The sequence below is a fragment of the Siphateles boraxobius genome, unplaced genomic scaffold (assembly GCF_051911475.1).
Source record: "Siphateles boraxobius isolate OS27281-9 unplaced genomic scaffold, OSU_SipBor_1 32, whole genome shotgun sequence".
Classification (NCBI taxonomy): Eukaryota; Metazoa; Chordata; class Actinopteri; order Cypriniformes; family Leuciscidae; genus Siphateles; species Siphateles boraxobius.
Window position 1 is genome coordinate 1,170,162 of NW_027508942.1, and position 15,963 is coordinate 1,186,124.

Here is a 15,963-nt window from a genome sequence, read left to right on the forward strand (position 1 = left end):
AAAATATTTTCTAACAATGTAAATCTTTACTAAAACTTTTCACCTTGCTGAAAAAAAGTATTTATTTAAAAAATATATATATACTGGCCCTAAACTTTTGAACTGTAGTGTATATTGTTACAAAAGATTTCTATTTTAAATAAATTATGTTCTTTAAAAAAAAATGTTTTATTCATCAAAGGATCCTGAAAAAGTATCAGAGGTTGTAAAAAAACCCATTAAGCAGCAAAACAGTTTCCAACATCGATAATATATCAGCATATTAGAATGATTATCAAGGATCATGTGACACTGAAGACCGGAGTAATGATGCTGGAAACTCAGATTTGCATCACAGAAATAAATTATATTTTAAAAGCATGTTAAAATAGAAAAACAGTATTTAAAATGTTAATAAATATTTCACAATATTACTGTTTTTTTTTTCTTTTCTGTATTTTTAGTCAAATAAATGCAGGCTTGATGAGCATAAAATACTTCTTTAAAAACATTAAAATAGTAATGTTTTCCAAACTTTTGACCGGTACTGTATTTGCAAAGATATTTAAATAAAAGAGAGCCTCTAAAACTTAAAGTGTCCATAAAATGTATAAGCTGACCATTAGTGGCAGGAGTTTATGGGATATTACAGTAGGTCTATCTTTTCATTAATCATATATATATAATTTGGCCACTTGACTCCAAACTTTAGGTTGCAAGTTTCACAACTGTAATTGACCCGGAAAATGTTGAATCCGTAAAAATAAGTGGGTTTATTTCTTTTATTTAAAAAATTAAAATTAAAGTGCTTTTATGTACAATATAATAAAAACAACAAAACAGTAGTGATGTATAATACAAAAAATACATTTCACAACAGGTTTTTTTTCTTTACATTGGCAGCAAAATGTACAAATACACCTTTACATTAAAGTTTACAAGACATTAACTTACAATAGATCAGAGCATCTTGGCGCGCCATTATAAAGAATGTATCTGAGCATTTAAGAGTGTAACAGACTACTGCAGTCCAGTAACTCTTATGTCTGAGTCAGTTCAGCACTGAAATATGTGACTATATGACCATCTATATACGTAACTAAATCTACTGCTTGTAGGTAGCAGCTGATGTACAGTGAAGTTTTCACATTGTCTACTCTGTAAAACGGCACGCTAGTGATAATAATCAGATGATGTACTGAAAAACAGAAGCAAATTTGCTTACAGTTTAAATGATTTTTGCATGATATTTTGAATGTGATTTTCAAACAGAGGTCTGAGTATATGTAAAACAGTTATATTATTATTACAAATACATGTTTTTTTTTCTTTTTCTGTGCTTGAAATATGTTCAGTAAGTGTTTTGTGTTTGTGTGATTGATATATATATTTATATATTAGGGGACCTCTGTAGATATTAATAAGCACAGTGGAGACATACCCTTGCAGTGGACTGTTGCACAGAAGACCATTCGATATACAGTGGTTTTCGACTTTAGGTAATTCTACTGTGTAGTCCACCAGAGCACACATGCATGTGAGGTTTGCTCTTTGTTCACGTGTTTTAGTCACAAAAAGGCTACAAGATTACATTTGCTTTCCTGCAAACCCTTTAAGTCACGAAATGTAGCTCAGAGGCTTACAGCAATGTCAGGAGAATATTCATCCCCAGACACTTTCATTCGAACCATTGCCACATTCTGTGCAAATACAATAGAAAAACAAAAAAAAAAGAATTGTAATGCATTCTGGTAAAAGATGAAAATAAAAAGCAGAATGTAAAAACATTAAATGTCGTTCATAACTTCCCTTACAAATACAATTGTACAACTTTGTGATCAAAGTCATTGTCCATCAATATCACGTAAAAGTAAACGTCCCGCTTTCAAACATTCAGCGTAAATTTAAATAAGACACAATGTTTCTATTGAAAGAAGAATTTTGGAACACTTTCAATCAATACATAACTACATTCACAATACAAATGTCTGTGTGATCTTTAAAGATCAATGGCAATGAAACATTACACACTTGGGTGGTGCAATATACAATGCTTGTCTTTGGGAATTTCACTGGAAAATTTGATACTGGAAATAAATGTTTCTTAAAAATTATTATTATTATTATTATTTTGTCTGTGTATTCTTATCTATACATTTTTACATGGATCCTTATGTTGATGCTATACTAACTTACATTTGTGTGCAAGTTATTATCCCCATCCCCAATGCTTTGCAGTAACCAAGTAATGTAGTGTTTGAAATCGAACCAGTATGTCACTCTTTTTTGCAGCAGCTGACGATTTATAACGTAGTTTCATATACCTGTATGTCATTGCTCCCACCCAAAAAACATCTGTTAGCCTGCTTTGATTTAAGGTGTTATAGTGAACATGGCACTTTTTCATGAAAAAAAAAAAAAAATTCTGCTGGTCTCTTTACACTCTTCAGAAGCATAGATCTTAGCGTAAAATTGGCATGTTAAGTCGTTTTCATTCTGTCCGAATGCAAATTCATCCTTCAAAATTTACAACATGGCAATATAAATGTCTTTAATCCGAGAGAAGTACACTTTTGATTCAAGAGAACAGCTCTTGACATATCCGTAGACCACTTGGGCTTCTGAGAGATGTGAAATGAGAGAATCTAAAATCTTTTGGCACAACAAAAAAAATGTTGGATCAGTAAACAATCTCATAAGACATTTGGTCACTTCTATTGACTATTTATGCACTATTTCAAGAAATATTTATGTAGAAAATTCTGCTCTCATTTACTCATGCTCAAGGTCTTCCAAACCTCTAGGCAAAATAGAGATAATTTGAAGAACTGTTTTTGTCTAAACATTGAAAGTCAGTGGGGTCCAAAACAACATTGGACCCCATTGACTTTCATTGTTAGGACAAAAAAGAAAGAACAAAAAAGCTAGAACTTTGGAGAATGATAGGTGAGTAAATGATGACAGAATTTTCATTTTTGGGTGAACTATCCCTTTAAACCAGAGGTTCTCAACCAGGGGGCCAAACGGGCTTCAAGATAACTTAAAATGATTACAAATAAGACTGAATAAGCAATTAAATAAGTCAAAACAAACTAAAAATCAACCCCCAAAAAACTTTTTTTTTGTCTTTAAAGAAGCATGATTCCAAAAATCTCTATACATGTATGAGAAAGCCTCATTTTAAAAGTGTGATTTGTAGAAGTCATCTAAATTAATAAAATCTTATAATTGTAAAAATTATTTTATAATGAACATATTTTATCAGGTAGAAATTGGGAGTAAAATATTATTATTTATAAAATCCTTAATCCTTATCAGTAAATAATAGTAAACAACTAGGAACAGACATTCAGATTTTGTTGTGGACGATGGGTGCTGGAGTCTAAAAGGCTGAGAACCTCTGCTTTAAATGATTTATGAATGCCATTGATCAATTAGCAACTGATTGTGGTTGGGGTATAAAGAACAAAGAGATAATCATATTTCTGCATCTTCAGAATGTAATTTGTGCCTTGGGATGTACTTAGTATTGCTAACATGCCTTCTTTGGAGTCCTCTACACATTGAAACCCCATTGTGGGCTCTTTATATGCCTCAATCTCACTTGCATACTTTATTTAACATGTGTACCTCTGAGAAGCGGTGTAGAATACTGAGGTCGTGGCATCACTTATTGTACTAGGAAAGCCGTGTACGGTTTTGTTAGCTCTCTACACGATGCTTCTCCTTTATGTGATTTGCATAGTATGCCTGCTATGTGCTGAGGTCATGATGATATACTGCGCAAAGGTTTTGCATATATCATCAAAGCTTTGTTTTGATGCACCACTACATCTTACATTGTGTTGAAATGTCAGCTAAACATCTCACGTCAGGCACTATGTTTAGCGGAGACTCTATTCTAGACTAAAGTTTGAATCTTCTCGTTCACAGGATGACCAACTCTACGCAGCAGAGCGAGGGATGAGATGGGAGCATGACAGGTTAGTGAACCCTGAGGGCATCGTATTGCTTTCACACAGATGCCACCAGACATTTTTGGACGGAGGAACGGGCGGGACGACCCGATTGGCGTCTCTCGCAATGCCCACCTTATTTGTTAAAGTGTACCCGAGGCCTTGCGTCCCGCTCGTCATGGCTCTGGGTGCTTCACAGACTTGGCAGTGACTGAGAAATGTGAACAGATCACCAAGACAAAATGAGAGGAGACAAAGTGCAAAATAAAACCCAGTGATGGTATGTTTCCAGTCATTTTCAGTCTGTCCCTCCCTTGGTGCTGTTCAGTTCAGAGGCCACTATTTTTTTTAACAGTCATCCCAAACAAACTTAAACAATCGAGTCTTTGATTTCCGAGCCCAGTCGTACTCGAGGCCGCGGGCAGGTCGGCGAGATTTCCACGTGGCTCTCTTTTAAGTTCAATGGTCTCTTTTCGGATTCCGAGAAGCTCTTGCTGTTCTCGGGTGAGGAGCATTCGTGGGTTGGAGTGCTGCAGATGTAGTTATCATTGAGCGTCTGGTAGCCCTTGTGGTCAGACACAGAGGGCGGGATATTGTTGCCATTTAATGGAAGGCTTTCCGTGTGCTTCCCTGGAATTCGCGGTTTCTTCTGTTGCATGTTGGGGCACTCGCCTTCCTTCAGCATGGACTTCATCCTATCTCGGTTCCTGTATGCCACAAACAGCGACAGGACCACCAGGGAGAACACGAGTAAGGCACACACAACAATCAGTTCATTCCAGTACGTTTTGGTTTTCTGCGGCGACCACGTTTCCCCGGGCAGGATAATCGCCTCCCCTTGGGGCACGAGCTGCGTTCGGGAACGTCCAGTCAGGGTGGTGCTTTCGTGCTCTGCTTTGACGCAATAATTGGCCAGAAGTTGTTTGTAGCCACCTTCTTCAGACCAACATTCATAGATCTCCTCCCTGTCCACTTGGGCTACAACCACCAGGCCGCCGTCAGGACTAGGGTAGACGAATCGCTCGGCGCTTTGACTGTACTCCCATCGCCTCTCAGCCAAGTTGGATCGCAGCTTGCAGGGTAGAACCGTAAATGTGTTGACAGGTATTTGTACCACATGACATGATGGAACACCTGTGGGTTAGATGGTCTTATTAGTTACTAATAAATCAAACATTTCTCTGACATATTAGCAAACCACCACGCAACCACTTCAATCAATTACAGTCTATCAGAGCATCTTGCCGGAGGCACTATGTAAATTCGTTTGGTCATGCCACATGCCGCAGTGCTTTTGTAACTGTCACAGCTTGCCTTAGCCCAATGCACTCTATAGCACTTTGTGGTTTGTTGGAAATAAATTCTACAAATAGCGATTCACGCTGTTTAGATATTGTAAAGGACCTTTCACAGTGAGCGTAATTAAGCCATGTATGTCGCGATTATCCTCTAGAATCGAAACAATAGATTCTAGAAACAATGGAACTATTTACACAGGGAGTGATCAATCGCGACCAGTGTGTCTTTTTTTTTTCTCGTCGCCCCGTGATGAAGCAAGCCGTCCAATTAGATTTCAGATACATACATGAGGAGAAATGGATTCTCGGTAAGCGCCACCTATCGTGCCGGCGTGAATTAGCTGAAGGCAATCGATCGTTTTGCGTTCAGTGTGAAAGCGCCGATCGTCAGCCATTCGCTTAGCTTTATCGTGTCATATTCAGTGTGAAAGTGCTTTTAAGCATGGCTTTTACTCACGTGGTGGAGTCGGTCTTGCAGAACGAGGGCCTAGCATTGTCATTTTGCACATGGCAGTGTTGGCATCATCTATATCTTGTTGCCATTGACTAGGAAGAAAAGAGCAGAGATTAAAATTCAGTTCATACATACAGTAAACTAAAATAAAACACTTCAAAAGTTTGGGGTTAGTAAGATTTTTTTTTGAATTACTACTTTTATCTGACAAGAACACATTAAATTTATCAAAAGTAACAGTAAAGAGATTTCTAATGTTATAAAAGATTCTTTTGAATTTTTTATTCATCAAAGAATCCTGAACCATATCACGGTTTGCAGAACTGTTTTCAACATTGATAATAATAATAATAATAATAATAATAATAATAATAATAATAATAATAATAATAATAATAATAAGCACCAAATCAGCATATTATGTTTGATTTCTTAAGGATTATGTGACACTGAAGACAATAGGCCTACTTAACCATAAAGTAAATCTATTCTATGATGAGCACATTTAGTATTAATTTAAAGTAAAATAAATTTTAGAATTTTGTCATGGTTGTTCAACTGCCCTGATGATCATAATTTAGAAAAAAAACGGCTTAATTAAAATAATGAAATTCTTGAGAAAAAAAAACCTTAAGTAGTTTGGCATAAATAAAAATAAATAAGCAATTTTGTTCAAATATTATTAATATATTAAAAGGTTTTGTCTGCCAAATCAAAGTCATATAGTGTAACCAACATGCATAGCAATAAAACCAGGAAATTATGTCAGAGGACCCCTACAAACCCTCATGGGATGTGTGTCAAGGTCAGAAAGTCTCGAAAAATATCAGATAATTTGTCAGGCAAGTTTAGTTCAGTTCGTAAAATGTTATATAGCACATGCCACTCAAAAACCTATTTAAAAATAATGATACACTCACAAGCAATCAAGGTGGAAGGAAACCTTGTTCATTCATGTACATGTGTGTTTTGTGAAAATAATTTATGTGTTAATGTTTTAAACTGTACTTTAATACTTGTTAGTATACTTATTGGAGTGCAATAGATGCTAGTACAAGTAATGGAAATATGCTAACCTCTTAGTTGGAGCATGTTTGATATTTGAACAGTGCTTCCCTGTCCAGGCACAGTAAGGATCTCTAGACAGCACACACTCTCCACAGCTCTGGTAGTTGGAGCAGTTGGCAAGAGGGATTTCAACCAGCCCAGAATAGCTGGACACAAACAACAGCCCCTGTTGGAATTGCAAACACATCAGAAATGAGACACTTTCTCAGGACGGACACTCCTTAGGACAGTCTATCTACAGGACAATCACACATCCAGTGTAGAAAGACGCTTGAAAAACATACATAAATGATAATGGATGATAATTGCAGAGACAGAGCTTTTTTAAAATAGCTCATATGGTGTAAGATATACATATGAAGTATATACTGAGTAGTGTGTAGACAGAGCAGACACTGTTTGTTTCCCATCTGTTCACACATTTCCCCAGAGAAGAAAACAGGGACGCAATTATCTCCCTCCCAGGCCTCACTATCTCTACGGTTGAAGGGTCCTTTTTCTGGCCGCGCTGTCATTTCACTAATGCATTATGTTCTTCAGCATGCATAACAAGTACAAAGAAAGTAAATGAGTTTAAGGGACCTTCTCATCATCCAGTTCGATGTGTTGTACAGAAAGAGGCTCGGGGAAAATCACCAGCTCTTCAATGATATACATCTTGTGATTAACGTTGATGGCTTTGTGAATCCTGCCATCATCTGAAACGAAACAAGTGATGTGAGATGAAGCTTTCATGATTTTTATAAAATACTTAAGAACACATTTTATATTTTTTACATTTACATTTATTAATTTAGCAGACGCTTTTATCCAAAGCGACTTACAAATAAGAACAATAGAAGCAGTTAAATTAACAATATGGCAAGAATATGCAAGTGCTATGACCCTTTTGCTATGTGTACTTTCTTTTAATTGTTATTTTTTTATCAAGATAATCAATAGAGAATATATATTTATAGAATATAAAGATATTATATATGTAGAATATATATATTGTTAGTAGTATTTCAAGATTAACATTTACTGGACTGAAGCAACTTAGGTTTACTTAAAATGTGAGTATCAAATATGATACATCATGCTTTGATGATCGCTCAATCATCATTGAATTGCATTGCATTTTGCCCCCACAATTAAATCTACAGAGCTTTGATCATACAAACCAAGCATTTAAATATCATCTAACTAAGACATTATTGTGATTATCATACAAGCCGGATGTATCAAATATCATACAAAAAAAAAGCTAACTTTTCTTTTTTAGATTTTATATAAATATTTAGTCTAAAGGTTCAGTAAAGTAAAGGCTAATATATATATATATATATATATATATATATATATATATATATATATATATATATATATATATATATATATATTAAAAAGCAACAATTAAAAAGCCTTTAATGCAGGAATATTAGTATAAAAACAGATGTGCTATGATGTATTCTGAGCTTTACATGCATATGCGGTGTTCTAAGACCTCACCTGTGCCGATGAAGAGCACATCGTAGGTCTTGTGAAGAGCCTGTACTCGGTGCACAGCGAGCTGCGTGTAGCGCACGTTTCGTTTGAGGAGCAGAGGCTGGCTGCGAATCACGCTATCCATGATGAAGTGGTCCTTCACAAAGTTCAGCACTTTATCAGGCATGTGCAGAGAGGAGGAGATCCCTTGGGCACGGGCGGCGTTGGTGATGCACTGCAGGACGATGGAAAAAGATGCTTCAGAAACACAGCGCAATATCTAAATCGCTCTTTTTCTCATTGATGTTTGGTGAGTGGCAGCATAATTACGCCAAAACTTAACTTTCAACACAAACACCAATGTCAAGTCAGATTGGAAGTGTGATTGAAAAGGTCGGTAACCCTTTAGTTTAGGGTCCAATTCACTATTAACTAGTTGCTTATTATTAGCATGCATATTACTAGGATATTGGCTGTTTATTAGTACTTATAAAGCACATATTAATGCCTTATTCTTTATGACAATATTCTACATCTTTTAATACTACTCAAAACCTAAACTTAACAACTACCTTACTAACTATTAATATGCAGTAAATAGGAGTTTATTGAGGAAAAAATGCCATGTGAAAATCTTATTACAACCGTTGACCAGTATAGAAGATGTTCTATATACAAGTCACTATAAAATCAATGTGGTCAGTTTGCATTTATCCATTCATTATTGTTTGTTTAGCCTTCATCATTTTTCATCCAACATCCTTTCCCCGTCGCAACATCATCTCTTCTCTGATGATGTGTGCACCGTTGCAAGAACGGAACCGTAATCTCTCCCTTCCAGCAACCTGTCACTCAGCAAAAAACTACAATGATCCAATCAATTCCTGAAGGACAAATCAAGTCCTGTCCTTATTTTTTTCTCGTTCTAGAAGCCATTTCACTCGAATATACATCCCAATCACAATTTTCATTTCATGCCGAATTTAATATAGGCTGCAAGATAGTTTAGAAGAGATGGGTCAGTTTGGTCAATTAGTCGTCCACCAACATTAGTTTGTTGAGAATTTTTGAGAGCATCTTTTTTCTGTGTTTCTTCTCTTAAAGGGATAGTTCACCCAAATATGTAGATTTCTGTCATTATTTACTCACCTTTATGTCATTCCAAACCTGTATAACTTTCTTTCTTCAGTGGAACATAAAGAAATATATTAATAAGAAGATTGTTAACCAAACAGCTTTGGTTACCATTGATTAGACATTTCTCAGCCTGATGTCATTCCAAGTCTGTCTTCTGTGGAACATTTTGAGTAAATGATGACAGAAATTACATTTTTGGTGTAACTTTCCCTTTTAAGCTCTGCTTTTTTTATGATGCAGTGCTTCTTTTGGTTTTTTAAACACTCCTCAAGTCCCCCACGTTCGGTTCTGTTGCGTTCCATCGAGTTTTTTTTTTTTTAACATAACACGAAACGTACCGCTCCAGGTCTGGGTTCTGGTACTTGGTGGTTGTAGGTGTACCACTGCTGCGTCTCCCGATTAACTTCCCGGTAACGTCCATTAAACGCCTCTTCAACCTGATCCATGGTAAACGAACATACAGCTGAGCTTCCTGAAGCCCCTTTGTACCTGTACACACATACACAAAATTCATTACAATCTGTCTAACATATGCATATTCATCAAACAGCGATGACCACAATGTAAAATAACAACCTCACTTACTCACACCTTAAAGACACAGAAACAGGAGCTGAAAAATCAGAGTGCACACAAAATGCAAAAGTATCTTATTTAACCTCAGACATAGCAGGTGCGTAGGCGGACACAAGAGGGAGGCTATTCTGAGTCTCGCTGACATCCCCTGCCTGTCCTGTCTCTTTTGCCTCATGTTAATGCACTCAATCAATACCCACAACTCCCACACTAAGTACAGCAATAGGAGTCTGGTTGAGTGCCAGGCAGGGTTCAATAAGAGAAATGAACGCTGAATTTCTTCTTTTTCTCAAAGGTTTAAGAGGAACACAAACATAGCCACAATGGTATTCACTGTATTATCTGTATTCTAAATGCAATTTCAGGAGATATAGCGTAATGTGTTACCACTGTGAGGTGAAGACTCCATAAAACACGGTACTCTTCCAGGCCTCTTTGCTGGGGGTCAGTACAAACATGTCCTGGATGATGTTGAAGGGGAACCCATCGTCAGGCAATGAACACAGGAGCTGGGCTTTCAGAAAGGTCGTCCATTTCTTTTGCAGAACCCTCTCTCCACCTTTATCACCCTGTGGAAATACAGATCGAAATCAGTGTTATTTTAGTTTTATATTATAGTATTTATCCATATTTGTTAGTATTAGTTTTAGTTTTCATTTTTAAGTAAATTTGTTATGTGCTTTTGTAATTTTTATTAGATTTTTAATATATCTATTTAGACCATTTTTAGCATTATTTTATTGATTTACTTATTTTTTTAATAATTCTAACTTACAACTTATTTCTATCAATAAGTTTCCAAAGCAACATCTCTAATTTAAGTTTTTCATCTTGTGTGTGTGTGTGTGTGTGTGTATATATATATATATATATATATATATTTAAATTATCAAAAACTGTTTTAGTGTAAGTTAACAATGACAACCCTGGCAAAATGGCAAAATGTAAACTCTGAAGTTGCTTTGGATAAAAGTGTCTGCCATAAATGTGAAAGTAAATTGAGGGGGATATGTGTAAAGACTTGTTATGAACATTTCTGACCACGAGAGGGAACTAGAAGCTGCTGTGGATTCCAACAAGCTGGTGCATCAGCCAATGGAAATCCTGATTATGATGGCAACTTTCTCTCTTACATAAAGATTTAGAACTGGACAAGGACCGCAGCTTCTATCACATGTTGTGCATTACGACTGAGTACAACAGTGTGTTTTTGTGATTGAGGCCCTGAGGGTGTACAGGCCTTAACTTTGGTCCCTTTAAACAAAACAGGCAGAATAATTTCAAGGGCTTTAACGTCTATCAGAAGAGAAAACACAGCCAGTTATGAGAATTTCCCCATTAATATTATAGATCTGTTTGGCTGTTCAACATAATAAAAAAAGAAAAGACGAAAGGGAAAATGTGGCTGTTGTTGTGATATAAGGAAATGATGTAACTCATTCTTGGATTAAAGACAATTGCTTAATCTGATTTGACTTCTTCCTTTGTTGTTAAGTATTATGCACTATTCACTATGCTGTAGTTCATCATACAAAAAGTACCCTAAAAAGTAAGATAAATATTGGTTTAAAAACTAAGAGGCAAAGTGATCTAAAGATAAAAATACAGTTATGAAGAAAAAGACATCGTGGAAACTTGAGGGAAGGGATGTTGGATAATAAACCCTATGACACAGGTGAAGAAGAACAAAGCCACACCATGAATCAACTAAATATTTTTGTTCTTCAGGGCAGTTTATATTAGTGTCAACCCTCGCTCAAGCAGAACTTCATACTGAACACCTGAACAAACAAATGGCCAGAGAGATACAATCAAAGATGAGAACAGAAAAAGAAAGTTTGGGCAAAGAGCAGGGCAGAGAAACACACAAATAAGAAGTACAAATGGCCTGAACGACAGCCAGAGGTACGCAAAGCAGAGGTCCCAAAAGCACAATTTTTATTCATCCATCTCAGCTGCTCTCCAAAGAAAATCAGCTTTCCTTTAATTATAATATTATTGTAATTCAGCACTCAGGACAACGCCTTCCCATACCAGCAGGACCGGCAACAACACATTCCAATAAAATCTTTTAAAGGGAAACTCCCACCCATCATTGAAGAGCAGAGTTTAGCACTGTAAACCTGCAGCTGACGGCTAAGTTACACTATAATCCATGAACGTGCTTGGATCAAAATCATACAGTAAATGTTCTTCACAATATCATATAAAATTGCTAAGCTAATTAATCCACAATTGCTTTATTGGTTTTGGTCATTAAGTTAAAATCATTTATATTATGTAATAGCAAATGAATGTATATAATACATAGATAATAATTTTAATAATTATTATTTAAGGGTATAATTATTTTTAATGAGTTGCAGTGTTAGGGGAAAGTTATTTTTAAAAGTAATGCATTACAATATTGTGTTACTCCCTAAAAAGTAACTACTCTGTTACTTTTTTATGGAAAGTAATTTTACATCACTTTTGCATTACTTTTTTCTTACCAAGGCTGGGATTGCTTGTTTGTTTTTTAATAACAGAAAAAAAAAGTCAGCAGCAAAGACATTGGTTAATAAAGTGAGATTAAATACATAAAGTATATTTGTGTAATTTAACATATTTAATTATTGCAGGTTTGCAATTCATAGTTTTTATTCATTTTGAGGAATACTGAATCTGTTTTTTTGCAAGTGAGATGAGTAAATGCATTTTCACATTTAAGTATTTATATATAATTAATATAAAATGTACATGTATATATAAATATATACATATATTTAGGGTATTTCTACAATGGCAGAACAGTAGTTCAAACTTAAAGGAGAAGCTTCCACATACTGTATTCATTTCAATTGAAACCAAAGGATCTGCTCATTCTGAGTATAAATGATATGGTACGCTTTCAAATCCAAACCCCAGGTGCAACTCAGAAAGAATCTTAAAACAATAAGGAACTGTTGCAGCACGTAAATGAATAGTTTGGCATGCATCACAGCTTCCAATGGAATTTGACATGGTCATCTGTGCAAAAGTGCACCAATATCCATATTATAGTGACACGTGATTGAAGGTAAGTTAGGAGTCAAAAAGAAAAGAAACCAAAATATAGAAAGAGCAGTGGAATTGAAATCATTCTCAGACTTCAAAAGCAAGACGAGAAGGCAAATGAATCTTGCAGATGTTGCACTCCGCTCATGCACTGTTCAGAACAGACAGGGTCAGTGCTTTAACCCAACTGGCAACGTAGAGACTCTCTTAAGATTCAGATCACTCCTTGTGCGCAAATGCACCGATCTGAGATGAAGAGCATAAGCAAAGGGAAATAAAAAAAAAAAGATGTGATAGGAAAGGCCTTGTGCATCGGCCCGTGAGCCTGGCTTTGTTGCATGCCACATCACAGAATGCACGACAATTAAGTCTACTAATGGGCTTTGCAGGAGTCATTTCGTTTGTTTACTATATGAGAGGAGATAAGGTACAATACCAAGAAAATGCAGCTTATAAACATAATCACTGCATTCCCTTCCTCATGGCTGGGCTCCAGTGGATCTGGTTGGAGGAATATGGGGCATGCTAAAAAGGGAACCTGGGATAATATTTAAGGTAGTGGATGCCAATAATCAGGACACATTCCCCTGGCACTGCAACAGTTTAACTGTCAGGAGGCATTTCATGCAGCCTGTGTGATAATCCATATTACAAGGCAGGAAGACTGGAGTGCGTGAACCTTCTATCGGCAGCCACTTGGTAAATTAGCTGGTGTGAAAACGGAAACCATTAGGTATTTATTCTTAGTGAAGCTGGTTAGAAAAGCCTATTTGAATGAGCTACATGGTCATCACTGAATGTTTCTATTCATCACTGCGTTTAAAAATACCAAGGGGTCAAAGTTACCATAGCACCGTTAGCCTCCTGCTAGTAGATGCCATAACTACACTATCTGAACCCAAAAAGCATTTTTCTCCATTGATTGACATTCAAAATAGTTTGTATATTTTGCCTGAATTGAGTTTTGACTTATTTCCGCAAGCAATGCTGATATTCAGACCAACAGCCTGGTTTTTTGAAACTGTAAACAGAAATAAAAATTTAGAAACACATTTTAGACATGTCTTTGACTATCTTTACAGTGCTAAACAAAGTTTCAAACAAATCCAGCACACAGTTGTATTTAGTACCTGTGTTTCGTTTTGGTGGAGTGAATGATTCGGTGACTCACTCTTACAGACAAGTACTTGTTTCATTTGTGAATGAATCAGTGGTTTGAATGAATTGTTTAAGTAAATGATTCAATGACTCACTCATACAGACAGGTCACTGTTTCATTCCTGAATGAATCAGTAGTTTGGACAATTTGGTTGAATCTGTAATTTAATGATTTTTTCATAAATAGAGTCACTAATTAATCAGTGGTTTGAACAAACTGGTTAAGTCAATGATTCAATGAATCACTCAAAAAGAGAGTCACTTGTGTCATTCCTGAATGATTCAGTGTTGTGAACAAATCCTTTGAGTGAATGATTCAATGACTTGCACATAAAGACATTCTGCTATCACTGTTTAGTCTGTCTGAAACAAACAAACACAGACAAGCAGAGCCATACAAACAGTGAAAACTCCCGTTGCTGTTGCACTAATATATTAATGATATATTAGCTCTTTTCCCTTTTTATTCAGTAGTGAAGAGTTTGGTACTATGCACATATGATGTCATGGCCAATAAGTCACACAGCATTTATGGTTTTGGTGATGGGCTCAAAAATAACTGGAAGCACCCATAGGATAGCTTTCTACAGGTATTATAGACATCTTTAGAAAGAACTGTGAAGAATGTGTGTTTTGTGTGTGTGCAATCCGCATTTTCAACTGCCCCTCAAGTCAACAGATGAATGCTAATATTTGCTGAGCAGAGATAAGAATTGGAGGTGGACCAAGTAAAGGGAAAGCTCTGCACTGAGGAATGTGTCTTTGAAACACAAACCTCCTAATCTCTCTGAAAGGCAGCGGACCTCTCTCACCTCAGTGTGACACATGAAACGAGCACATGGCAATGTGAGCACACACAAACACACAATGTCCCACATATGTGCACTAATATTAGCATGCGCAAACATAATGCCATGTATAGTGTACATGTATGTAGTTGGATTATTGCTGTATCGAGAATGGCCCTCATCCAACTCCCTTCAACAATGTGTTTACACCGAAGCACCCCTCACCTTACACACGCGAGCGATGCGTGACACAATGGTGTTGTCAAAGAAATCAAACTCCTTTCCCGCTTCACTGAAGAAGAAGTAAATCTTATCATCATCGCCGACTGTGTTGCCCTTGGGCAAACTCTCCTGAATGTAGGCTGAGCCCACAAAAGCAGGGTCTGTGGGAGAAAAAAAAAACAAGTGTCAATCCACGCCATGGACAGTGCAACGAGACAGCAGCGTTTTTTAAGTAATGTGGACTTTATGTCACAAATATATCCACTGGTCCACCTGAAAGCCCTTTTATATGACAATCTTTAGTTGTATTTACCAATAGAAGATCTTTTGTTACACTATCAAAGTGCTCAGGATCGATTTTGCATATGCGTCTCTCATCAACTTTGCCACTTATGGCAAAATATTAAGCTATTATTCAGCACTCTTTAGTAAAGTGAGAAGGGTTTGACTGTGTAAACTGAAACTAAATTGATTTGTTTTATTCTCTGTAGTCTTGCTTTATATGAATAACTCTCTGCTGTGCCAAAATGGCCTCTTAGTGGTAACTTCAGGGGGACTGATCCCTAAAATAGTGCCACTTATAGGCCATTTACTTGGATGCTGTTTGCGCTATTGTAGCGCCTGAGTCACTTCACCCAAAAATTTTAATTCTATAAATAGAAAAATATTTGATGAAAAACTCATACTTAAATGAAAATTAGTAGTCTTGCCTTCTTACTGAAATAAATAAGTACAAAAATTACTAACACTAAAACAACAATTAGTTAAAAAAAATAGTTAAAGGTATACTGAAATGATTTAAAAAAAGGACGACTGAAAATATA

The 15,963-nt window shown here is 36.1% G+C and overlaps 1 protein-coding gene across 1 annotated transcript in view; it reads right to left on the reverse strand.

Moving 5' to 3' along the window:
• Positions 1-747: 747 nt before the first annotated feature.
• Positions 748-15,963, reverse strand: part of sema4ba (sema domain, immunoglobulin domain (Ig), transmembrane domain (TM) and short cytoplasmic domain, (semaphorin) 4Ba) — a 64,254-nt gene continuing 49,038 nt past the window's right edge. The window contains exons 8-15 of the mRNA XM_077194417.1: positions 15,143-15,300; positions 10,323-10,504; positions 9,698-9,848; positions 8,247-8,457; positions 7,338-7,453; positions 6,764-6,921; positions 5,691-5,779; positions 748-5,069 (exon numbers count right to left, since the gene is read on the reverse strand). Of these exons, the coding sequence (XP_077050532.1) occupies positions 4,306-5,069; positions 5,691-5,779; positions 6,764-6,921; positions 7,338-7,453; positions 8,247-8,457; positions 9,698-9,848; positions 10,323-10,504; positions 15,143-15,300 (1,829 nt within the window). The 3' untranslated portion in view covers positions 748-4,305. The remainder of the gene's footprint in view (positions 5,070-5,690; positions 5,780-6,763; positions 6,922-7,337; positions 7,454-8,246; positions 8,458-9,697; positions 9,849-10,322; positions 10,505-15,142; positions 15,301-15,963) is intronic.